General features: G+C 36.1%; 1 protein-coding gene and 1 pseudogene across 8 annotated transcripts in view; one reads left to right on the forward strand and one right to left on the reverse strand.

The window, feature by feature from the left end:
- The window catches only part of ACACA (acetyl-CoA carboxylase alpha), a 371031-nt gene that overhangs the window by 147725 nt on the left and 196557 nt on the right, over nucleotides 1-26749 (forward strand). For all 8 annotated transcript variants that reach the window (XM_037808139.1, XM_037808140.1, XM_037808142.1 and 5 more), the window contains one exon: nucleotides 7577-7814. In XM_037808139.1, coding sequence (XP_037664067.1) covers nucleotides 7603-7814 — 212 coding nt within the window. In that variant the 5' untranslated portion in view covers nucleotides 7577-7602. The remainder of the gene's footprint in view (nucleotides 1-7576; nucleotides 7815-26749) is intronic.
- Nucleotides 19216-19774, reverse strand: LOC119513178 (annotated as a pseudogene).

Raw genomic sequence — 26749 nt, forward strand, 5'->3', positions numbered from 1 at the left:
CCTTTAGTTTTTATCCCCATTTTTCTACTCATCCATACAATAGGTAAAGGGGGTGTGATCCACAAGGTCTTCACGATCACACTGTCACCCCTTGTAATCTACATTATTATATAATTGTCTTCAGGAGTCCAGACTGCTGGGTTGGAGTTTGGTAGTTTCAGGTATTTACTTCTAGCTATTCCAATACATTAAAACCTAAGAGGTGTTATCTATACAGTGCATAAGAATGTCCACCAGAGTGACCTCTCGACTCCATTTGGAATCTCTCAGCCACTGAAACTATTTCGTCTCATTTTGCATCCCCCTTTTGGTCAAGAAGATACTCTCAGTCCCACAATGTCAGGTCCACATTCATCCCCGGGAGTCATACTCTGCATTGCCAGGGAGATTTACACCCCTGGGAGTCGGGTCCCATGTAGGGGGGAGGGCAGTGAGTTCACCTGTCGAGATGGCTCAGTTAGAGAGAGAGAGGGCCACATCTGAGCAACAAAGAGGTACTCAGGGGGAGACTCTTAGGCACCATTACATAGAACTTTAGACTCTCCTTTGTGGTAATGAGCTTCATAGGGGCAAGTCCCGTGCTCGAGGGCTCAGCACATCAAACCACAGAGGGTCTATTTCTGAACTCTCAATTTGATTCCATTGGTCTATATATCTATCTTTATGCCAGTGCCATGCTGTTTTGATCATCATAACTTTATAATATGCTTTACAACCAGGAAGTGTGAGTCCTCCAAATTTGTTCTTCTTTCTCAAGATGTTTTTGGCTATTTGGGGCCCCTAGCCCTTCCAAATGAATCCGATGATTGGCTTTTCCATTTCTGCAAAGTAGGCTGTTAGAATTTTTTGAATCTGTAAATCAATTTGGGTAGAATTAACCTTTTAACTATATTTAGTCTTCTAATCCATGAACACAGAATATACTTCTGTTTATTTAGGACTTCTTTGATTTCTTTTAGCAATATTTTGTAATTTTCTGTGTATAGGTGCTTTACATCCTTCGTTAGATTTATTCCTACATATTTGATTCTCTTAGTTGCTACTTGTTCTAGTTTGCTAATACTTCCAGAATGCAAAACACCAGAAATGGATTGGCTTTTATAAAAGGGGCTTTATTTGGTTACACAGTTATAGTCTTAAGGCCATAAAGTGTCCAGGGTAACGCATCAACAATCGGGTACCTTCACTGGAGGATGGCCAATGGCATCCGGGAAACTTCTGTTAGCTGGGAAGGCACATGGCTGGCATCTGCTTGCTCCCAGGTTGTGTTTCAAAATGGTGTTCTCCAAAATGCCTGCATCAGCTTCCTTCCAACGGCCGTCTTCAAAATGTCTGTCTCAGCTACAGCTACTCTTTCAGCTCCTGTGCATTTTTCAAAGTGTCCCTTTTGGCTGTAGCAAGCTTGTTCCTTCTGCCTGAGCTTATATAGTGCTCTAGTAAACCAGTCAAGGCCCATGCTGAATGGACAGAGCCACACCTCCATGGAAACCATCCAACCAGAGTTATCACCCACAGTTGGGTAGGGCACAACTCCATGGGAACAACCCAATCCAAACGTTCCAACCTAATCAACCCTAATACATCTGCCCCCACAAGACTGCACCAAAGAACATGGCTTTTTCTGGGGGACACTATACATATAAATCGGCACACTATTGTAAATGGAATTTTTTTCTTTATTTCCTCCTCAGGTTGCTCATTACTAGTGTGTAGAAACAATACTGATTTTTGTGTGTCATTCTTATATCCCCCCACTTTGCTGAACTCGTTCATTAGCTCTAGTAGATTTTTGAGCACTTTGTATAAGATCATGTCATCTGCAAATAGTGAAAGTTTTACTTCTTTTACAATTTGGATGTCTTTTATTTGTTTTTCTTGCCTAACTGCTCTGACAAGAACTTCCAGTACAATATTAAGTAACAGTGGTGACAGTGTGCATCCTTATCTTCTTCCTGATCTTAGAGGGAAAGCATTCAGTCTTTCACCATTGAGTATGATGTTAGCAGTGGTTTTTCATATATGCCCTAACTGTGTTGAGGAAGTTTCCTTCGATTCCTGTCTTTTGAAGTGTTTTTATCAAGAGAGGTTGCTGAATTTTTTCAGATGCCTTTTCTGTGTCCATTCAGATGATCATGTGTTTTTTCCCCTTCAATTTATTAATGAAGTGTATTACATTAATAGATTTTCTTGTGTCGAACCACCCTTGCATACCTGGAATAAAACCCACTGGATCGTGGTGTATAATTCTTTTAATGTGCTACTGGATTCAATTTGCAAGTATTTTGTTGAGTATTTTTGCATCTGTATTCATTAGAGAAATTGTTCCATAATTTTCTTGTAGTGTCTTTATGAGACTTTGGTATTAGGGTGATGTTGACTTCATAGAATGAGTAAGGTTGTGTTCCCTTTTCAATTTTTTGGAAGAGTTTGAGCAGGATTTGTATTAATTCTTCTTTGAATGATTGGTGGAATTCACTTGTGAAGCCATCTTGTCCTGGCCTTTTCTTTTTTGGGATGTTTTTGATAACTGATTCAATCTCTTTACTTCTGATTGGTTTATTGAGGTCTTCTATTCTCTAGTCAGTGTATGTTGTTCATGTGTTTCTAGGAAGTTGTCCATTTCATTTAAGTTGTCTAGTTGGCATAGTTGTTCATAGTATCCTCTTATGATCTTTTTTATTTCTGTGGGGTCAGTAATAAGGTCCTCCCTCTCATTTGTGACTATTTATTTGCATTTTCTCTCTTTTTGTCTTTGTCAGTCTAGCTAAACATTTGTTAGTTTTACTGATCTTTTCAAAGAACCAACTTTTGGTTTGGTTAATGCTCTCTATTGTTTTTTTATTCTCTATTTCATTTTCTGCTTTTTTTTTTTTTTTTTTTTTGTCATTTCTTTCCTTCTGCTTGCTTTGGGTTTAGCTTGTGTTCTTATTCTAGTTCCTCCAAGTGTGCAGTTTGGTCTTGGTCGTTTTTCTTAGCTCTTTCTTCTTCTTTTTTTTTTTTTTGAAAAGGAGGATAATAATGGTACTACTTGATAATGTTGTTGTGGGATAAGTGTGGAAAGCACATAGTCTGAATTATTCCAGTGATATTTGAAGCATTTGGCAGCAGTCGCTTCTCTAAGGGTGTAAAAGTTTGCACACAGTTGGCTTTTTTTTTGCGCGTGCACGTTTATCCTTATTTCATTTATTATTTTTTTAAATAATTCAGTTTTTTTGAGATATATTCACATACCATGCAGTCATACAAAGCATACAATCAGCTCTTCAAAGTACCACCACATAGCTGTGCTTCCATCACCAAATTTAATTTTTGAACATTTTCATTACCACACACACAAAAATAATAAGAATAAAAATTAAAGTGAAAAAGAACAGTTAAAGTAAAAAAGAACACTGGGTGCTTTTTTTTATTTTTTGCCCCCGTTTTTCTACTCATCCATCCATACACTGGAAAAGGGAAGTGTGATCCACATGGCCCTCCCAATCTTTCTTCTTTTTTAATGTAGTCATTTAAGGCTATACATTTCCCTTTCAGCACTGCTTCTGTCACAGCCCATGCATTTTGATAGTTTTCATCCATTGCGAAATATATACTGGTTTTTCTTTAGTTTCTTCTTTGTGCACTGATTGTGTAAGAGTGTGTTGTTTAACCTACATATATTTGTGAATTTTCTGGTTCTCTGGTGGTTATTTATTCCCAGCTTCGTTCTATTATGATCAGAGAAAGTGCTGTGTATACCTTCAATCATTTTACATTTATTGAGACCTGTTTTGTGGGCCAACATGTGGTCTATCCTGGAGAATGATCCATTGGCCCTTGAGAAGATGTATATCCTACTGTTTGGGGGTGAAATGTTATGTATGTATGTATGTGTGTGTGTGTATATTTATATATATATATAAAATCTGTTAGTATATATATGTGTGCATATGTATATATATATACTGTATATATATATATAACCTGTTAGAGCTAGTTCATTCATCATGTTATTCAAATAGTGTGTTTCCTTATTGATCCTCTATCTAGTAATGAGAGTGGTGTTTTGAAGTTTCCAACTATTAGTGTAGAGATGTTTATTTCTTCCTTCAGTGTTTCCATCGTATGCATCATGTATTTTGGGGCATCATGGTTATGTTCATAAATATTTATAGTTGTTTTCTTAATACTTTGTCCTTCTTTGCCTCTTTTAACAGTTTTGTATTTGAAGTCTATTTTGTCCAATTTAATTTTAGCTTCCCCAGCTCTTTTCTGGTTACTGTTTGCATGGAATGTCTTTTTTCAACTTTTCACTTTAAACCTATTTGGGTCCTTGGTTTTATGGTGAGTCTCTTGTAGACAGCATATAGAGGGATCATATTTTTTTTATCCATTCTGCCAATGTGTTTTTTGATTGGGAGTTTAATCCATTAGCATTCAGTGTTATTAGTGAAAGGCATTACTTACTTCAAACATTTTATCTTTTGGCTTTTGGCTCCAGTGTTATTTTATCTTTTGGCTTTTGGCTTGTGTTATTAGTGAAAGGCATTATTTACTTCAAACGTTTTATCTTTTGACTTTTAATTTTTCTTATTTTTGTTCCTTTTACCCTTTTAGTTACCCTTACTGATATTCTTCATTTCTGTACTCTCCTTCAAGCCTCTCTATCCTGTCCTTTCAGCCTGTGTCACCCCCTTTAGTATTTCTTGAAGGGAATGTCTCTTGTTAATGAACTCTCTCAGTTTCTGTTTATCTGTGAATCTTTTAAACTCATTTTTTTTTTTTTTTTTTTTTTTTCATGTGACAAAAAATTTATTTTGTTCTCTGCTGGTCTCAGTAGTTAGAAGCTATTCTGGGGAACTGATTTCAGGGCTATATAAGAAATCTGTTTGTGACAGTGCTATTCATTCACTTATTCAAAACATTTATGAGTACTTATGTTGTACCTACTAAGAATAAAGCATCAGAAAATAAGACATGGTCCCTTCAGTGAGCTTGTATAGTAATAAAGGAAGCTATGCAAACAATAACAGCTAATGTTTTAAATGCTATAATAGAAGTATGAACAAAATGTTATGGGTTTTAAACTCATTTTTGAAAGATAGTTTTGCCAGATGAAGAATTCTTGGCTGGCAGTGTTTTCCTTTCATTACCCTAAAGATATTATACCATTGCCTTCTCGCCTCCACGGTTCTGATGAGAAATCAAGACTTAGTCTTACTGAGCGTCCCTCATAGGTAATGAATTGCTTTTCTCTTGCTGCTTTTAGAATTTTTTCTTTGTCTTTGGCGTGTGACGTTCTGATTAGTATGTGTCTTGGAGTAAGTCTATTAGGATTTATTCTGTTTGGAGTATGTTGCACTTCTTGGACATGTCCCTTTTTGTCTTTTATGAGAGTTGGGAAATTTTCAGCCATTATTTTCTCAAATATTCTTTCTTTCCCCATTCCCCTCTCTTCTTCTTCTGGGACACCTGTGATGTGTCTATTTGCATGATTCATGCTGTCATTCAATTCCCTGAGACACTGCTCCATTTTTTCCATTCTTTTTCCTATGTGTTCCTCTGACTGTAAGATTTCACATGATCTATCCCCTAGTTCACTGATCCTTTCTTCTGCCTCTTCAAATATGCTGTTGTATTCCTGTAGTGTATTTTTTTGGTCTCCATTTTTAAAGGCTTGAATATTCACAGCCATAAAATGTGAAAAAGTAGCCTTTTTGCTACTGTATCTATTGGTATTCTTCAGAATAGTGTCCTTGTTAGAACTTTTTCCCAGTGTACCTTCCTCCCTTTTTTTTTTTTTTTTTCTGTTTTCTGTTCAAATGATTTGATGTTCTTTTAGTGTTCTGCAAGTGAATCTCTATAAAGTTTGGAGACATTTCTTGTGTGTGTGTGTGTGTGTGTGTGTGTGTGTGTGTGTGTGTTTGTAAAAGAAAGCTATTCTAAGGGAGAAATGTGTAGTAAATTTAAATGTCAAGTTTTTCATGTTGCATGCCAGTTTTGTATTTGATTCTAATTTCAAAAATAAAAGTTAACTTTTCCAGCTCACTTTTAGGAAATGTCTATAGGTGTGTTTTTGTTTTTGTCTTGTTTTGTTTTGTTTTTTGGTATTTAAGGCAGTTTTTTATTACTGTTCTATTCCTCTAGCACAGTGGTTCTCATACCTTGCACTTGTTAAGACACAGATTGTTATGCCCAAACCCTGGAGTTTCTGATTCAGTTGGTCTGGGGTGGGCCTGAGAATTTGAACTTCTCAGAAGTTCTCAGGTGATGCCAATGCTGCTGGTGGTGGTGGTACAGGAACCATCTTTTGAGAACCACTGTTCTAACATTTACAAAGACTGTTTCGTCTAAATGAATAATTATTCATAAATTACAACCAAAAAGTAGTGCATGTTTATTACTGGTCTTAGAATCTGTCTCTTAAGATCCTTATTTTTTGGCAAAAGTAAATTTTTTTCAAATTGGTGATTCCCAAGCATTTTTAAATCTTGTTGTTTTATTGTTGTCCAGTGTCAAAGAACATTGCTTCTTACCAATCTTTAGAATTCAAAGTGGCTTATAGCATATAAGGTTTATTACTAAGCTCAAAATAAAATGATTTTGCTTTTATTTATCAAGCCAGTGAAAAAATAGACCATATCTTAGAGCTCCTCATAATCAGGATTGGAAATCTTTACTTTGAATGAAGATGGTTGGTCAGGCCACACACTGTTTAATACTGAGTTGATGTGCAGTTTTGAAGTTTTTTTAATGGACTTTTGGAAAGACAGAGTGTATTATTTCATTTAGTTTTGATTTTTATTGTTGTGTGCTTTGAATTGTATTTTGGTCTTTATTAACTAGTTGCTATTGCTAGACAATTCTAATTTTGACCAGTAAGGTCCCATATCTAGGAAAACAGTATTTAATTAATATGACACTTTTATTACTTTAATTACAGATTTAAAATTTGGTGGTACATTCTTTTTCTATGCTGACCTCAATGCAGAGGAGCCAAAAGTAGACTTTTTTTAAGGTGAAAAAGTAAAGTTTTTTAAAAAAATTATTAAATACCCATCTGGAATTTGCTTTAAAGGTATTACTTATGTAAAATTCATAGCCTATCCAAGTATAGAGTTTGGGACCAGATGATAGAGTTTGTTCAATTTTCAAACAATCACCACTCTCCCAGACCCTTGCCCTACACCTACTACCCAGTGCTAACAACAGAAATTGTAATAGTTCAACAAGTAGCTTTCATCTACTACAAAGGTTTCTGCATTGATCATAATTATTTCTTGGACACTACCAAATTGTTTAAAGGATTGGGTATGGCTTACAGTTTTTTGTTTTTTTTTTTTTTTTTGGAGAGAGATTTGTTTGGGGAAAAGCGAGGTGGCTTTTATTTTTTAGTCATAGTTACCACAGTCCCAATTTTTCTCCCTTGTGGATAACAAAGGCTCTGAAATAGAATAGCCAGTGAAGCTAATGCTCAAACTCTGCCTTCTTCCAAGCATCAGCTGTGGCATATTAGGTTGAACCCAAATGAATTGGCTGTCCTCAGATATAGATTATCACCCATAACTGCTTTGCTCACTCTTCATTTTCTCCACAGCTCTGAGAGCTTGTTTTGAAGGAATAATGGATGAGCCATCTCCCTTGGCCAAACCTCTGGAGCTGAACCAGCACTCCCGATTCATAATTGGTTCTGTGTCTGAAGATAACTCAGAGGATGAGATCAGCAACTCACTGAAGCTAGACCTACTGGAAGGGAAGGTGGGCTCTCTTGGCTCAGATATGCTTTCTGATTTGGGGATCTCCAGCCTCCAGGACAGCTTAGACTTACACATGAGGTAAGAGAGAAGTTTTAATGGTTTACTTATTTAACTTGTCCTATTAGTTTGACTGATTTTGATCTGAGGAGGAGCAAGAATAATTTTAGCCAAGAGTGCTTTACCCTGTCTTATGTTAGTGGACTTGAAGCTTTCATAAATGAGTATGAAATTATGTATTTTGCATGGAGTATAGCTTTTGGTAGTGTCTTTTCCTAAATGTCCCTCTCAACTTTTTTCTGTCCCTCCTCCATGTTAGGTTTTTAAGTATTTGAGGGTTAGGTTGAGGAATTTCAGTCTCTGTACTATTTTGATTAACATTGTTGTAACCATCTTGATGATATATGGGATTCTGCAGGGGTGGGCAAATTTGTAGTAATCTTTCTTTGAACTGCTTCATTATGTTAGGAAGTTATTTTCTTTTTCTAACAGGGCCAGTACTCAAAAAGGAAAGAGCTCTTTTTTTTTTTTTTTTTTTAGAAACACAAGTCTCTGTATATAATTGAGAATGTATGTCAGTAAATAGCAGCACTGGACTATTCTTATTTATTAATGTTTGGTTACACAACCAATGTCATCTGCTTTGCATTTCTTGGATAGAAGGGTTTGAATCAGTGGTTCTTGGCTCTGATAGTACGTCAGAATCATTTGGGGAGCCTTTAAAACATAAACCCTGTTTCCACAGATTCTGATTCATTTGGTCTTGTCTTGGATCCAGGATTTCTTTTTTTTTTTTTTTTTTTTAATTATTTATTTTAAAGCTATCCAGTTGATTCTAATGTGTGGCTAGGGTTGAGATTAAAGGTCTAGGCTAGATAAACATAAGTTAAGGTGGCTGTTGCTGCTGTCATTATCTTGGTGCTTCTATTATTAATGGGTCATAAAATAATTTACATCCTTTTTATACACTCAAGAATACCCACAGACTCCATAGTAAAATCCCAAACCAAGTTTTGACTGGTTGTGGTATCCTGCCCTATGGTTATCCCTGGGGCTTTGGGTACTGGCTTTTGAGAGATGTTTAGCCATGTGGAGATCAAAAAAAAAAAAAAGAAAAGAAAAGAAAAAAGCAAGTTAATTGTATTTATTTCACAGATTCCTGGAAGTGTAATAAACCAGAGAGATAATTTGGCCCAATTCCACTTTTTAATAGATGAGAAAATTGAGGCCCAAAAAGAATATAATAATTTGTCTAAGGTTGTTGGATAGCCAGAAAAATTGAAATCAAAGTCAGGTGCCCTGAGCCCTTTTCAGTAACTTTTCTTTTCTCCTTCCCTGACCATACCCATATCTTGATTACATAACTGGTCCAATTACATAGCTGGTCTAGACAAAGTTGTATTTATGGAGTTACTGAATAAAGTATTGTGTCTAATCTTTGGGTTAAAAAGAGGAATGGAAGGCAGTATTTAGTGTCAGCGAAAAAGGGTCAGGTCTTTATGTAAACATTTTTTATTTCATAGCTTACTTAATGGTTGACCTTGAGTTAATACTGGATTTATCTTCTCCCCTCAGCGTCATTTGGAAATTGTGGGTGTGGTGCCTGGGAGGCCACTTACACTTAGAGGACAGAGAACCAATGATTCTGAACCTTCTGCGAAGTGCTGGGCAATCCCACCCAACCAAGGATTGTCCTTTCCAAAATGCTATGGTACCCCTGTTGAGAAACATTGGGTTAAATCTTAATCTTTAAAGCTACACACAGCACCTTGAGAAATTTATTCAATTTGTGACTAGGTAAAACATAATATCCATTCCTTGGCTTATGCAACTGTGAAGTTTGTCAAAGATGATATAAGTATCAATATAGGAAACTCAGCTGCTGGTATTACAGGCAGTCTGTGGTTGCCTTGTCATTCCCAAAGTTGATGGCTCTTGTGCAAAGACTGTGGTCAGTAGTGTTAGCATCTGAAAACTTTTTTGCATGGCTTGCCATTGCAAAACTCATGCCCATACCTCATGGAAGAGCCATGGATTAAAGTGTGATCTGCAGCCTGGGAAGGAGACAGTGCCAGTTCCCATTTGCTTCTCAGCCAGCGAATGTTCCCGAATATAACAAAGGCTCTCCCTTGATTCATTCCTTAAGTCACTTTTGGATGTGGTGTCTGGAAGTAATTTAAATTGAGGAATTCATGCCATGTGACCAGAGACAATTCATGTTACCTCCTTGGACGTCATTTTCCTTCTCTATAAAAATGATATTTGTTCAGATACTTCTTTTCATTCTTTGAACCCAAATTTAGATAGAGATTGAGTTTAGGATCAGTGCCTAGAATGAACACCTTAGGGGGCAGATACATTCCTAAGAAATGGTGGGAATGTATGGGCCTCACTGTAGACAACTGTATTTTGGCTTTTTATTTTTAGATTAGATCAGCTAGGGGTTGATACATTTGTGAACCTCATTATTAGCATTTAATTAAAATATTTGAGAAGAAATACTTTTAAAGACTGACCGTGAACATTTTAATTTTAATAAGTAGTGTGCAATTTGGTGATATATAATAGAGCCATCTAACTGTGTGGATATTGGCAGTTCCTCTGCTCTTTGTGTAATGCTACTTGAGGTCAGATTGTTCTGCATACTTAAAATGCAGTCCAGATCACCCCACATCATCAAATAAACAAGATTGTAATCAGTTTTGTCATGTAGTATGTTGAATTCCTGATTGAAGTCAGTTGGAAACAGGTTTGGCCCACATTACAGTCATTTATGTCTTAAGGTAGTGTGGTTTCTTTAAACCTTTTTTTATCTCATAATTCGTATTGTATTATTTGAAATTCTGTCAGAATTGTCTCTTAAACTTCTTAAGATACATACTCAAAATAGTGAATGGCCAGTATTTTATCCTTAGTGAGCATATTTGGTTAACAACTTTGAAAACAATCTCTAACTGTTGTTATCTAAGAACAATCTGTAATTACTGTTACCTGGAGTTGTTATCTAAGAACAATCTGTAATTACTGTTACCTGGAGTTGTTATCTAAGAATAATCTATAATTACTGTTACCTGGAGTTCAGTACAGTAATTTAATTGCTGCTTTGGAAGGAGAGCATGGCTAAGTTCACTCAAGAAGGGCTTTTTTTTTTTTTTTTTTAATTCAATTTTTTTTTTAATTCAGTTTTATTGAAATATATTCACAAACCATACAGTCATCCATGGTATACAATCAGCTGTTCACAGTATGATCATATAGTTATGCGTTCATCACCACAATCTATTTCTGAACATTTTCCTTACATCAGAAAGAATCAGAATAAGAATAAAAAATAAAAGTGAAAAGAGAGTACCCAAACCATCCCCCATCCCACCCTATTTGTCATTTAGTTTTTACTCCCATTTTTCTACTGATTTTTTTTTCAATTTTTTAACTTTGTTTATCAAAAAATTAAAAACAAACAGGCAAACAACCACCAAAAAAACCCCACAACATTTCAAACAAAGCAATGGATTAAGGAAAACAAATAACCTAAAATAACTACTTTGCTTCCAATATGTTCCTACCATACCCCAAGAAAATTAATAAACCATGTCCAAACAGAGGAGTAAGAAAAACAAATAATCTAAAATAACTACATTGCTTCCAACATGTTCCTACCATACCCCAAGAAAATTAACAACCCCTAAGAAAACAAAGGAATAAGAGAAAAAAAAAACCTAAAATAACTCTATTGCTTCCAACATGATCTTACTATATCCAAGAAAGTTTACAAACCATAATCATTCCTGAGCATTCCCATAACATTGAGATTACCCTCCATAGTTTATCTGTTCTTATTAGATTATCATTCCCCCTCCACTAATTGGTATCTCTAGGTCCCCTACATTCTACAGTATAAAACATTGTACATTTTTCACAGAATTCACATTAGTGGTAACATACAATATCTCTCTTTTTGTGCCTGGCTTATTTTGCTCAGCATTGTCTTTTTTTTTTTTAATCTTCATTTTATTGAGATATATTCATATACCACGCAGTCATACAAAACAAATCGTACTTTCGATTTAATTCAATTTTATTGAGATATAATCACATACCATACAGTCATCTATGATATATAATCAGTTGTTCACAATACCATCATGTAGTTATGCCTTCATCACCCCAATCTATTTTTGACCCCTTTCCTTACACCAGAAAGAATCAGAATAAGAATAAGAACTAAAAGTAAAAACACCCAAATCATCCCCCCATCCCACCCTATTTTTCATTCAGTCTTTGTCCCCGTTCTTGTACTCATCCATCCATACACTGGATAAAGGGAGTGCGATCCACAAGGTTTTCACAATCACAGTCACCCCTTATAAGCTACGCTGTTAAATAATCATGTCAATAAGGGCTTTTTGAAGGTTAGTTATATTCCTATCTCCTTTTTAATCTAGTAAGAACAGTACTTTACCTAGATCCTAAAAAATTGAGAATTCAATTATGAGATTGCCTATAAGGTATTTGAGCTCTTCAGAAGAATCTAATTTGAGAATTTTGAAGCTATTTTTTAATTAGAAATAACCTGTAACGTTTCTCCCAGAATACCAGTCATGAAATACAGACAGGTGTACTAACAAATTTGGTAGCCAATCCTAGTTCCTACATTTGTTGTAGACTTTTTTAAAGTTCATTTAGAGTTGTACAGACTTTTGTCCACAGGAGATGATAGTGTTGAGGTAAGATTCTGAGAGTCTGGGGGTGTTTTTTTTTAGCTTCTGCTCTTCTTAGTCAAGAAGAAGGTTTAGAGGACAAGAATAGTGAGAGACAAGGTCGTTCTGTTGCTGCTACATCTTATCCTGTTGTTCACATCATCTTTAAGAAGTAGTAGTCATCTTTTCTCACTGATTAATTATGGAAAAGTCAAAAGGTAACATTTATCAAGGGCTTTGCTATGTGCCAGGCACTCTACTTTGCTTTATGTGGTGTATCACGCTTAATCTTTTCAATAACCCCATGAGGGAGGATTGTACTATTATCTGCATTTTACAGGGTTGGAAACTGAGACACAGGTTAAATAATGTGTCCAAGTTCACACAGCTAGTATTGAATCCAGGTAGAGCTCATACTGTCAAGCACTACACTAAACTGGAAAACTGGGTATAACAGATACCCTTATGTTCTTTTTGAGCAATTCTTTAATTAAATGTCAGCCTTATTTAAAAGAGGTAGAAATTAGCAAATACATTTTTAAAATAATGCTTTATTAAACAAGCAACATAGAAAATTAGAAACCAAATACAAGTTAGCAAAAATGAATTCTTGTATATTCATCACCTGGAGATTTCCCTAGATAACATTGTAGTGGTCTTTTGGATCCTTTTCTATTCGTATACATATATGTATTTCTTTTACTGAAATGATATTAGACTGTATGTACTGTTATAATCTGCTTTTCTTTAGTCAACATTTCTATTTTTTTCTTTCAATAACTTTTCATTTCATTTAACATACATACCACATTCATATTTTTCCAGTTGACCCCAAAATTCTGGTTCATCCAAATCAGTATTCGGCCAGGACCATTCACTGTGAATTATGACCCTTAAATTTCTTTAATCTGTCACATAGTCCTTTTTTGTTTGTGTGTGACAGCAACTTGTTTAAGAGGAAGCTAGGAAATCTTGAAAGTGTGTATGTGGTTGTTAGTGATAGCTTGAAGACTACAAATGAAAGGAAAAATAGAAGATTTACCATTCTACACTTTTAATAGTTATAGAAATTACAGCATAATTATTTGGTCTTGTACTAATGATGGTATGTTAATGAATTCTATAATCACAATGGAATAAGACATTGTAAAGTATAGTCTCATTTTATCAAAAGTTTTAAGGGTAGAGCTTTTTGATTTCAGCTGCATATGTTAGTGTTTGACTTGGAAAGAAACAAAGATTCTCTTTCTTTTTTTGTCTCTCACTTTAAACTCCATAAGTTTGAAATGATTGCATTTAAATCTAATCATAGAGATAAAAATTAAACAAAAGCTGTAAAAAGCTTTTGGAAAAGTCATCTCTCTGAAACTTTAACATAAGAAATAAGAAAACTGGTTCTAATTTGAAGTTTGCTTTATGGCTTTGCTTATAGTTGGGCCTGTGAAAGTGTTCTCTTAGCATTTCTCATTTCTTCCCTGACTTTCTCCCTTCCTCCAGTAGCTCTCCAACTCTGCTCTTGGTGCTCTTCCTTTGATATTCTGAGGTTCCCAGTTGCCATGGTGTCATTGAAGTGAGTAGACAGAGAAGGTCATTATGAGATCTGCAACTTGATACTCTTTTGCCGAAGATAATAGTTCATTCCTCTCTCCATCTCCCACCTACCCCTTTTTTCCAGAGTTGTCTGTGCCTGTGTATGTACTTTAGTCTCTGGAGTGTATTCTATAAAATGAAATTCTGAATGTTATAAGTAGGGCACAGTTAGGCCAGCTGCTTGAAAATGTTTTTATTCTGTTACTTCTAGTGTAATTGCATACATTTCCTCCTCTTCTCGCCTTTAGCATAAATTTACAAGTAAAATTTGCATTTACTACTTTAAATATTTTTTATTATTAGAAGTAATATATGGTTATTATAGAAAAGTTGGAAATTTAAAAGTTAAAACAAGAAAATAGCAGTTCACAACACAATCATCCAGAAGTAACCACTGTTAATATTTGATATATTTCCTTTTGGTGTTTTTTTTAATATCCCTTAAGAATAAACTTCATTTAAAAGTATAGCTAGATAGATGATCTCATAATCAATACACAGCTCTGTTTCTTGCTTTATTTTCATGCAACGCTTTCTTATGTCATTAAAAATCTTTTATAAGCTTAATTTTTTTAGCTTTTTATTTTGAAATATTAGATTTACAGAAGAGTTGCAAAGAAAGCACAGATAGTTCCTGTGTGTCTTTCACCCAGCTTTATCTAGTACTAACATCTACCATAGCCATGGTACATTATCTGGAGTTGCCAGATTAGCAAATGAAAAACAAGATGCCCAGTTAAATTCAAATTTCAGGTAAACAATGGGTAATATTTTAGTATAACTGTCCCCAATATTGCATTAGACATACTTATATAAAAAATTATTTGTTGTTTGTCTAAAAGTCAAATTTAACTAGGCATCCTATATTTTATCTTACAACCCTGTATTTATTAAAACTAAGCAATTAACATTGGTACACTGGTATTAAGTAAACTGCCAACTTTATTAGATTTTTAGCCTCATTTCCACCCTTGCTGGTAAGAGATATACTGGACACTTCTAATTGCTGAATTTTCCCAGAGTGCTGAAGTAGAGTTATGCTTGTTCCTAAATCGAATTTTACTGAGATATATTCATATACCATACAATCCATCTTAGATATTTAATCATTGGCTCCCAGTATCATCACATAGTTGTGCATTCATCCCCATGATCAATTTTAGGACATTTTCATTACTCCAAAAAAAGAAAGAAAAAGAAAAAGAAAACCCCAAACATCTCATATTCTTTATCCCCCCTATTATTGACCCTTAGTATTGAAGGAATATTAAGCTACAGTACTACTGTTAACTATAGTCCATAGTTTGCAATAGGTACATTTTTCCCCATATACTGCTCGATTTTTAATTCCTTGTAATAGTATCATATATTTGTTCTAGTTCATGAAAAAACTTTATATTTGTACAGTTAATTACAGTCATTGTCCACCACAAGATTCACTGTTATACGTTCCCATGTTTTAACTTCCAGCTTTCCTTCTGGTGACATACATGACTCTAAACTTCCCCTTTCCACCACATTCACCCACAACTCAGCACTGATAATTGTACTCACAATAACATGCTACCGACACCTCTATCCATTTCCAAATGTTTAAGTTCGAACCAGTTAAAAATTCTGCACATATGAGCCCTCGAGCATGGGACTTGCCCTTATGAGGCTCATTACCACAAAGGAGAGTCTAAACTTGCATGTAATGGTACCTAAGAGTCTCCCCCTGAGTACCTCTTTGTTGCTCAGATGTGGCCCTGTCTCTCTCTAACTGAGCCATCTCGACAGGTGAACTCGCTGCCCTCCCCACTACGTGGGACCCGACTCCCAGGGGTGTAATTCTCCCTGGCAATGCAGAATATGACTCCCGGGGATGAATGTGGACCCAGCATTGTGGGACTCAGAGTATCTTCTTGACCAAAAGGGGGATGCAAAATGAGACGAAATAGTTTCAGTGGCTGAGAGATTCCAAATGGAGTCGAGAGGTCACTCTGGTGGACATTCTTATGCGCTATATAGATAACACTTCTTAGGTTTTAATGCATTGGAATAGCTAGAAGTAAATGCCTGAAACTACCAAACTCCAACCCAGCAGTCTGGACTCCTGAAGACAATTATATAATAATGTAGATTACAAGGGGTGACAGTGTGATTGTGAAGACCTTGTGGATCACACCCCCTTTATCTAGTGTACGGATGAGTAGAAAAATGGGGATAAAAACTAAGGGACAAATGGGGTGGGATGGGGGGATGATTTGGGTGTTCTTTTTTCACTTTTATTTTTTATTCTTGTTCTGGTTCTTTCTGATGTAAGGAAAATGTTCAGAGATAGATTGTGGTGATGAACGCATAACTATGTTATCATATTGTGGACAGTGGATTGTATACCATGGATGATTGTATGGTGTGTGAATATATTTCAATAAAACTGAATTTAATAAAAAAAAAAAAAATCTGCACATAGTAAGGAACTGCTCCCCATTCTCCAGTATCATATATCTCCTATATCATGGTAACCTATACTTTAGATTTTATGTCTATGAGTTTACATATTATAATTAGCTCATACAGTATTTGCCCTTTTGTGTCTGACTTATTTCACTCAACATAATGTCTTCAAGGTTCATCCAGGTTGTTGTTCGTGTGCTTCAGTCCTTCATTCTTTTTTTTTTTTTTTTTTTAATTTTATTTAAAATGTCTTTATTTTACTCTTGGCCTTGATTGATCATATCTGGCTGACTATAGATTTCTCAGTGGAAAAAAGTTTTCTTCTCATAATTTTGAAGTCATGGCTTTATTGTTTTCAGTCTTTTTCTTTTATTCCTTCTCTCCTTCCTTGTTTCTTGTCTTAAGGGCATCTCAAATTCAGTGGGTCAAAACCAAAATCAAACACCATCAGAAAATGCTGCTACCCCTACTTTAAAAATATATCCTGGCTCATATAATTCTTCACCATGCCCAATCCTTCCCTTTGGTCCAAGTTACCATCATCCTTCACCTGAACTTCTGATTGGTCTTTCTGCTTTTTTTTTTTTTAATGTTTCAAACAAAGCATATGTGGCTTTACACTTGACTACAGCCATGTTTTCATAAATAATATGTGATTCATTCCTTTGTCTGACCTATTTTTTTTTAATCCTCTATGGAAGGTTTAAGGAAATTCCTTTATATTCTAGATGTTAATATGTGACAGTTTGGATATATTTTGTCCCCCAAAACGCCATTATCTTTGATGCAGTCTTTTGGGGGCAGACATATTAATGTTGATTGGATTGGAATTCTTTGATTGAGTGTTGCCATGGAGATGTGACTCAATCAACTGTGAGAGAAACGTTTGATTGGATAATTTCCATGGAGGTGTTACCCACATATTCAGGGTGGATGTTAATTGGATCACTGGAGTTGTATAAAGGAGTTTACAGGCAAGGACCTCAGAGCAAATGAAAGTGACATTTTGAAGAGGAGCTGCTACTTAGAGAGACAGTTTGAAGATGGCTGTTGAAAGCAGACTTTTGCTCCGGAGAAGCTCAGAGAGGACAAATGCCCCAAGAGCAACATTTTGAAGAATGCACAGGGACTGAGAGAGGAGCTGGAACCCATCCCAGGATCAGCAGATGACAGCCACATGCCTTCCCAGCTTACAGAGGTTTTCATGGACGCCATTGGCCCCCCTTTGATGAAGGTACCCTATTTTGATGCCTTACCTTGGACATTTAATGGCCTTAAGATTATATCTTTGTAACCAAATAAACCCCTTTTAATAAAAGCCAATCCATTTCTGGTGTTTTGCAACATGGCAGCATTAGCAAACTGGAACATTATATATCCTAATTTTACTGCTGAACCTAGGAAGCTCAATTTCTTATCTTCAAGAGTTTTTTCGTTAAAATAAACATCACAAAACTACACAAAATCTAGTCACAATAGAAATACCCTAATGAGAAAAATAATAACCCTACTCCTGATGCTGTCAACAATCTGCAACATACTTTTTTCATATACATATTAATGTTTATTAAAAATTTTGGCTAATATATCCAACTTGCTTCTTTCACTTAGCAATCTTTGACACTTTTCTATGTCAGCACCTCAATCCTTTTTTAACTGTTGTAGAATATTACATTTTATAGATATATTGGTTTGATATTTCTTTATTGATCAACATTTGGCTGTTTGCAAACAGTTATTTTTTAAAAAAAAGTCTTCAACAAATACTCTTGGTCCTTTTTTTAGTTCAGTATTAATTTCTAGAAATGCAAGCTCTGGGTTCCAAGGATATGAACATTTTAAATTTTAATTAATATTGCTAATTTACATTCTTACAATGGCTTGCCAATTTATAATGCTGAAAATGTCATTTTCTTGGATATCATAACAATCTTAAGTCTTTGATTACATGATGGGTAAAAAATACTGTAAGTTTCATTTTTTAATGTTGCGAAGCTTGTTGTCCAACAAACTAATTTTGGTTTCTAGCAATATCTGTTCTCAATTCATTACCTCTTTGGGCTTGATTTTAGCCATTATGCTTATTATTAGATTGAGCTCTCTCTGTAAAGAGCAGCCTCCTCTTTTCTATCGTGTAACAACTCTCTGAATCTCACTGATGATGAGAAACAGAATTTTTAAAGGTCTTAGATCTTTTCTCCTTTTAACCCTCAAAAAGTTAGTTTCCTACCTATCTCTACCTTCCCTACTGAATATAGTGGAACTCTCAATTCACTGATTTCCTGTCTGAGTGAACAGAATTTTTTTTCAGAAGGATGATTTAACCAGAATAATTTACAGTCCCTATTTTGAACCAAATTTCTTTTAAAATACGAATTGTAGTTCTGTTTGTAATCCCTTCCTGCCCTTTGGCCCAATCTGTCTAGCTCCTGTCTCTGTGGGTTCTTGTTTCAACTCATGATACCAGGGACTGTCCAACTTTGGGCTATCTTTATAGATATGCTACCCTAGGCAGGTACTGGGGACCTAATCCTGACCCTTGAGGAATAGGCATTAAAGCTGTTATAACGAAATATTTCATAAATGGTATCTGATACAGTCTAGTTAACATTAATAGAGAGTAAAAACACCATGCTTAAAAACAATTATCTATAGATTTAAAGTTAACAAAAGTCTTTTTTTCTAATGTAAAAATACTTAAATTTGGGGGGAAGGGGGTTGCAAATTGAAGTAAGTCTGAAAACATCTTCACATTAATCATTCTTTTCATACACTTCAAATTTGTACTTAATGCCTTTCTCCTCCTGGACATCAGAAAGAGCACTTGAGTATTCTGGGAGAAGCTTATATTTCTCTGTATCAATTTCTGGAAAAAAATGTGTCACTTTAAAATTCCTGCATGATTCTTGTGAACAGTCTAAGATGGCCTGGTTGATTCATAGTTTCTTTATAAACAGAACTGCCTCCCACTATCCAAACCATGTCTACTTTATTTGCTAATTCTGGTTGCTCAGTAAGTTTTAAGGCATCATCCAGATTTTTGGCAAGAAAATGTGCTCCTTGTAGGGGTTCCTTGATTTCTCTACTGAGAACTAAATTAATTCTGTTCCTTTAAAGGCCGATTCTTCTAAGGGATGGAGAACCAGGTCCTTCTGCCTATAATCACCAAATTATTTATCTTTTATTGAAAAGGTTATGGTCATTCTTTGGAAATACTTGAATTCATTACTGAGCGGGGGCCAGGGCAGGTCTCCATTCTTTGTTGCCCATGTTCTGGGACACAGTGATGATGCAGTTTAGCAGATGAACCATGATGAAAACAGCAGTAAATAACTCGGAGCACGGACTCCTCACCTGAACTCATTCATTCCTTTTTATTGCTGGGAAAGTGCAACCCTTAACTGCTGGGAAATTGTGGGCAAGCTGCTACTCCCTAGGCCTCAGTCTCCCATATCTTCCCCACATCTGCCTGTGAGGGTGTCTGGTTTACCGCTTGATGTCTGGCACCCAGCTTGGTACCTAAAACCCAGTGAGTGTGCCATCAGTATTTGGTGAGGGAGTGAATGGATGGGTGGATGGGCAGGTGACTTCCGGAGAAGCACTGCCTGTCAGCCCCCTGCCCCCAGCTTCGAGTGTGTAGAAAGGATTCTGTGGCAGAAAACCCTGTGGCTGAAGCCCCTTCATCCCCTTGGTTCAGTGCTTCTCAGTCTTTTGTGTGACATGGTACGTAGAGGAAATACTGTAATATTTTTCTAGCACACAAGGGGAAACTGGTAGGGATTTAGAGCTCCTGCCAGACTGCTCCTGGCCAGAGGACTCTGGCCTGGGGGCTGTGTGACCACACCACCAGCTCCCAGTCCTTCCGAAGAGGGGATCATATCTCCAGATAACTTGATTGCAACACAGTCATCTAGCACTGTCTCAGACCTTGCACCTGAGCTCCAGGTGGTGATGGGTATGGACTTTTTCCCCACACCTGCTTCTACCTGATGGCTCCCTCTGACCTAAAGTGGAGACCTGGGGTGTAAGGGCTTCCAGCCAGAAAGAGATGAGGGAGAATGAGGGCCAGCCTTCAGGGACACACATGCATTATTAAAAGTTTTCAAGGATTTAAAAATTTCTTCTATGTTCTTTGTTGGTAATTGGACATAGACTGTATGCTGGCCCCAGACTTTATCCCCAAGTCCCAGCTCAGAACTTAGAGCAGTAACAGATATCCTCACCCTCATTCACATTCACAGAAACAAGTAGGGCAGCATAGGGTAGCAGAAAGAGCTTGGAAACAGTGTTCCGTGGCCTTCGTCGCTGGGATCAAGGGCAAGTCCCTTCCCCTTCCCAGCCCTGTGAAAAGGTCACACTAGAACAGTAGTCTTCAAAGTTTAGTTTTGTCTGGGAACATTCTTCAAAGGCAATCTTATCCACCACTTCAGGCTGCAGGGCCCAAAGGGGATGGGGACCAGAGTTCTCCCACTTGTTTCTGAATTCAGAGAAAAAAAACAAACAACTTTTTGTTGCAAGGTTTTTGATGACTAATTCAATCTCTTTACTTGTGATTGGTTTGTTGAGTTCTTCTATTTCTTCTTGAGTCAGTGTAAGTTGTTTCTAGGAAGTTGTCCATTTCATCTAAGATGTCTAGTTTGTTGGCATACAGTTCTTCATAGTATCCTCTTATGATCTTTTTTATTTCTTCAATGATCCCTCTCATTCCTGATTTTATTTGCATCTTCTTTTTTTTGTCTTTGTCAGTCTAGCTAAGGGTTTGTTGATTTTATTGATCTTGTCAAAGAACCAACTTTTGGTTTTATTGATTCTCTCTGTTGTTCTTTTATTCTACATTTCATTTTTTTTCCACTCTAAATCTTTGTTATTTCTTTCTTTCTGCTTGCTTTGTGATTAGTTTGCTGTTCTTTCTCTGTTTTCTCCAGTTGTTCAGTTAGGTCTTTGGTTTTAGCTCTTTTTTCCTTTTTAATGTAGGTATTTAGGGCTACACATTTACTTCTCAGCACTGCCTTTACTGCATCCTATACATTTTGATATACTGTATTCTGGTTTTCATTCATCTGGAGATATTTACTGATTTCTCTTACAATTTCTTCCTTGACCCACTGATTGTTTACGAGCATGTTTAACCTCTGTATATTTGTGAATTTTCCAGTTCTCCGGTGGTTATTGATTCCCAGCTTCATTCCATTATGATCAGAGAAAGTGCTTTGTATAATTTCATTCTTAAAATTAAGACTTGTTTTGTGCCCCAGCATTTGTTCTATCTTAGAGAAAGTTCCATGAGTACTTGAGAAAAATGTATATACTTCAATGTTCTATTTATGTCTGTTAGGTCTAGTTTGATTATCATATTATTTATTTATTTTTTTAACTTTATCGAAAAATTAAAAAACAAAGAAACCGTTTCAAACAAAACAAAACAAAGGAATAAGAAAAACAAGTAACCTAAAATAACTGCTTTGTTTCCAACATATTCCTACTATACCCCAAGAAAATTAACAAACCATAATCAAACAAAGGAATAATATCATATTATTTAGGTTCTCTGTTTCCTTATTGCTTCTCTGTTTAGATGTTCTATCTATTGAAGAAAGTGATGTGTTGAAGTCTCCCACTATTATTGTAGAGATGTCTGTTACTCCCTGCAGTTTTACTGGTGTTTGCCTCATGTACTTTGGGGCACCTTAATTAGGTGCATGAATATTTATGATTGTTATATCTTCTTCATGAATTTCCTATTTTATTAATATATAGTTTCCATCTTTATCTCTTACAACATTTTTGCATTTGAGATCTATTTTGTCTGATATTAGGATAGCTACCCCAGCTTTTTTTTGGTTGCTGCTTGCTTGGAATATCTTTTTCCATCCTTTTACTTTCAACCTATTTATATCTTTGGGTCTAAAATAAGTCACTTGTAAACAGCATATAGACAGATCTTTTTTTTTTAATCCATTCTGCTAATCTGTGTCTTTTGATTGGGGAGTTTAATCCATTAACATTCAATGTTATTATTGTAAAGGCAGTACTTACTTACAATTTTATTCTTTGGCTTTTATTTGTCAGATCTATTTTTTTCTCTTTGTCCTTTTAGTTCCCTTACTATTACTCTTCATTTCTGTACCTTTCTCCAGGCCTCTTTCTCCTGTCTTTTCTTTACATCAGCAGAACTCCTTTAGTAGTTCTTATAGGCCAGTCTCTTGTTAATGAACTCTCTCAGCTTCTTTAAACTTGCCCTCTATTTTGACGGAGAGCTTTGCTGGATAGAGAATTCTTGTCTGGCAGCTTTTCTTTTTCAGTATCTTAAATATATCGTACCACTGCCTTCTCGCCTCCATGATATCTGAGGAGAGATCAGCACTTAGTCTTATTTGGCTTCCCTTGTATGTGGTGAATCACTTTTCTCTTGTTGCTTTCAGAATTTTCTTCTGTTTGGCATTTGACAGTCTGATTAGTATGCATCTTGGAGTGGGTCTATTTGTATTTATTCTGTTTGGAGTACATTGAGCTTCTTGGATTTGCATATTTATGTCCTCTATAAGGGTTGGGAAAAGTTTCAGCCATTATTTCCTGGAATACTCTTCCTGGCCCCTTCCCTTCTCTTCTCCTCCTGGGACCTCCATGATGCATATGTTTCTGCGTTTTGTCTTTTCAATCATTTCCCTGAGACCATGCTCAAATTTTTCCTTTTTTTTCTCCACTTGTCCTTTTGCCTATTCAAATTCAGTTGCTTAGTCTTCTGGCTTGCTGATTCTTTCTTCTGAAGCAGTTTATTCTTAACCATCCACTCCCTACTTTCCTAAATTTTGTTGAAATCTCTTATTTGTTGCCATCTTCTCTTCCATTCTCTTTGTTCTTATGTGTTCATGCTGCTTTTATCACTTTACTCATTTATGTAGGATTTAATTAGCAAGTGAAAATAAACAAATGCTCAATCTCGTACTTTTAACAAATAGTGCCATTCACTTATTAACCTATTTCAGTTAGGTTTCTACACAACCACTTCAATGATACAGCACTGTGTGACCTTCTGTTGGCAGCATTTCTTCATTCTTGAAATTACTCCATGTATATTACATGATGATTCTCTTCCAGTTCTCATAACTTTCTGGCTCAGCCCTCTCAAAAGCTTGAATAGGCTTGGCTGTTTTCACATGCCTCTTAATGGTTGTTCTATTCAAAGGCTTCCTGGCTTCAGCCGTCTTCTCTTCTAATGCTGCATTCTCTCCCTTGACCTACCTTAGTTAATGGCACTCACATTTGGGTGTTATGCTAGATTTCTCTCTCCTTCACCCCTCACACCTACTTAATTATTCTTATTGATTCTATCCCCCAATTATTCTTGGACTCATCCCCTTGACTTTTCATTGCCACTGCCATTCCTCTTGCTCTTATTTCTTATTTGGAGTATGGCAATAGTATTTTGTCTCTCCTCCAGTTTCTTTCCCCCTTAGTATCCCTAGGACCATCATTGGGCTCTTCCTAAAAGGCAAACTGATCACCTCACAGCTCTACTTCTGTAGGTTCCCGTAAGTGTCTAGCCAGGCTTTGTGTGAGGTGCTTAACATATTTCTTATATTCACAATAGCTGTACTCTTTATTATGGTGGGCTTTATGAGATCTGTCAAGGGTCCAGTGAGGTCTCAGAGAGGAGGTGATGTTTGAATGAGTTCTGAAGGATGAACAGAAAATAACAGGTTAACAGAGATAGATGTGCATATAGTAGGATGGGTAGAGATAGTAAAGTAGATGACATGTGCAAAGGTGCCAGACTGTGAAATATCTTGCATGTTCAAGGAATTGCAAGTCATTGAGTATTACTGGAATGTAAGGGAGACAGGGTGGGCAATGCAATGGAAGACAAGATAGAGTTCAGATTATTATTAAGTCTTACATGTCATACTAAGATATTTATAAAATGCAAAACAGTATTTAGGTTTTCAACCCTGGCTGTGCAGAGCAGTCACCTGTGGAGCTTTAAAAAGAATACAGATTCCTGAGTCCCATTCCAGACTTAATAAATTACAATCTCTGGTGATGGAGCCCAGGAATCTTCATTCTTCATACTTTACAGGTGAGTCTGGAAGGCAGACTGAGCTGAGAACTACTTTCTTAAAGTTGGAATAGTGCTTGGTGTATAGTAGATGCTCAATAAATGGTTGTTGCATTGAAATTAAAGTTCTGCAGATAGATTAGATCACTATGAGGGAGAGCACATAGTAAATGTATCTCAGGGAAATGTCCAGCTTTCAATAGAAGGAGGCACAAAAAGATAAAGGAGACAGGAAGAGTGATTAGTGAGGTAGAAGGAGACCAAAAAAGCCAAGAGAAAGATAATTTCAAGATGGAGTAGGTAGTGCAGTGTATCAAATAGAGAAATAAGAAAGAAACTACTGAGAAAAAGCACTGGGACTAGTGAATAGGAGGATTTGGGGGAGAACAGCTTTAGTAATGGCAAGAGATTAGTAATAAATCAGTGGTGAAGGAGGAGTAATTTCAGCTTTATGCTACTCTCTTGTTTTTTCAAATTATAGTAACATATACAACACAAAAGTTTCCATTCTAACCACTTATTTATGTACAATTCAGTAATATTACATTTACAATATTGTGCTAGCATCACCACCATCCATTACCAAAACTTTTTCATCACTCCAAATAGAAACTCTGTACCTGTTAAGCAATAATTCTTCATTTCCTTACTTCTCCCCTATCCCCTCATAACCTATAATCTACTTTCTGTCTCTATGAATTTTCTTATTCCAGATATTTCATAAGTGAGATCATAAAATATTTATCCTTTTGTGTCTAGCTAATGTCAATCAACATGATGTCTTCAAGGTTCATTCACGTAGCATTTATCAGAACTTCATTGCTTTTTTCTGGCTGAATAATATTCCATTGTATGTGAATACCATATCTTCTTTATCTAGTCATCTGCTGATGGATACTAGGGTTGCTTCCACCTTCTGACTATTGTGAATAATGCTGCTGTGAACACTGGGGTACAAATATCTGAGTCCCTGTTTTCAATTCTTTTGGGTATATGCCTAGAGGTAGGGTTATGGGGTCATATGTCAATTCTGTGCTCAACTTTCTGAGGAACCACCAAACTGTTTTCCACAGCAGCTGCACCATTTTATGTTCCCACCAGTGTGCAATGGCTGTATGCTACTCTTTTCTTTTTTTTTTTTTTTTGTTTGTCTGTTTGTTTGTTTGTTTTGTTTTGTTTTTGTATGCTACTCTTAAGAAGTTGATAGCAAAGGAGAAAACAGCACTTACATGAAGGAATAACAGGATCAAGACAGTTTTTAAATTAAAAAATTTTTAAGGGTAGATTTTAGCGGAAGGCTAAAATATACTTGAGAATCATTCATGTTTCTTTTTCAATGCAATTTTATTGAGATATACTCACATACCATGTAAGCCATCCAAAGTATACAATCAGTGGCTCAGAGTATCATCGTATAGTTGTGCATTCATTGCCACGGTGAATTATATTTTCATTACTCCAAAATAAAGAAAAAAAAGTATAAAAAAATAAAAAAGAACACCCCAAACCATCCCATACCCCTTATCGCCCCCTATTATTTATATATTTTTATCGTTATTTTATTACTCATCTGCACATACACTGGTTAAAGGGAGTGGCAGTCAACAGGTTTTCACTATCACACGGTCACACAATAAAAGCTATATAGTTATATAGTCACCATCAAGAATCAAGTCTACTGGATTAGAGTTCAACAGATTCAGGTATTTCCTTCTAGCTTTTCTAATACACTGGAAACTAAAAGAGAATAACTATATAATGCAAAGAATAACCTCCAGATTGCCCTCTTGACTCTGAGATCTCTCAGCCACTGAAGCTTTATTTTGTTTCATTTCTTGTGGTCAGGATGACATTATGAATCCCACAATGCCAGGGCCAGGCTCCTCCCTGGGAGTCCTGTCCCTCATTGCCAAGGAGACTTACACCCCTGGGAGTCATGTCCCACATAGCAGGGAGTATATAGTGAGTTTATTTGCAGAGTTGGCTGAGAGAAAAAAGCCATATCTGAGCAACAAAAGCGGTTCCCTGGGGATGACTCTTGGGCTCAGCTTCCTTAGCAGGAATAAGTTTCATAAGGGAAAGCCCCAAGATCAGGGACTTGACTTACTAAGTTGGGATTCCCTAATGCTTGCAGGAGTATCAGGTATTCCTCAGGTGAGGAAGTTGAATATTTCCACATTTTTTTCTAGTTCCTAAGGGGGATTTTGCAAATACTTTATTGTTTTCTGCCC

Source organism: Choloepus didactylus, chromosome 18, assembly GCF_015220235.1.
Source record: "Choloepus didactylus isolate mChoDid1 chromosome 18, mChoDid1.pri, whole genome shotgun sequence".
Taxonomy (NCBI): domain Eukaryota; kingdom Metazoa; phylum Chordata; class Mammalia; order Pilosa; family Megalonychidae; genus Choloepus; species Choloepus didactylus.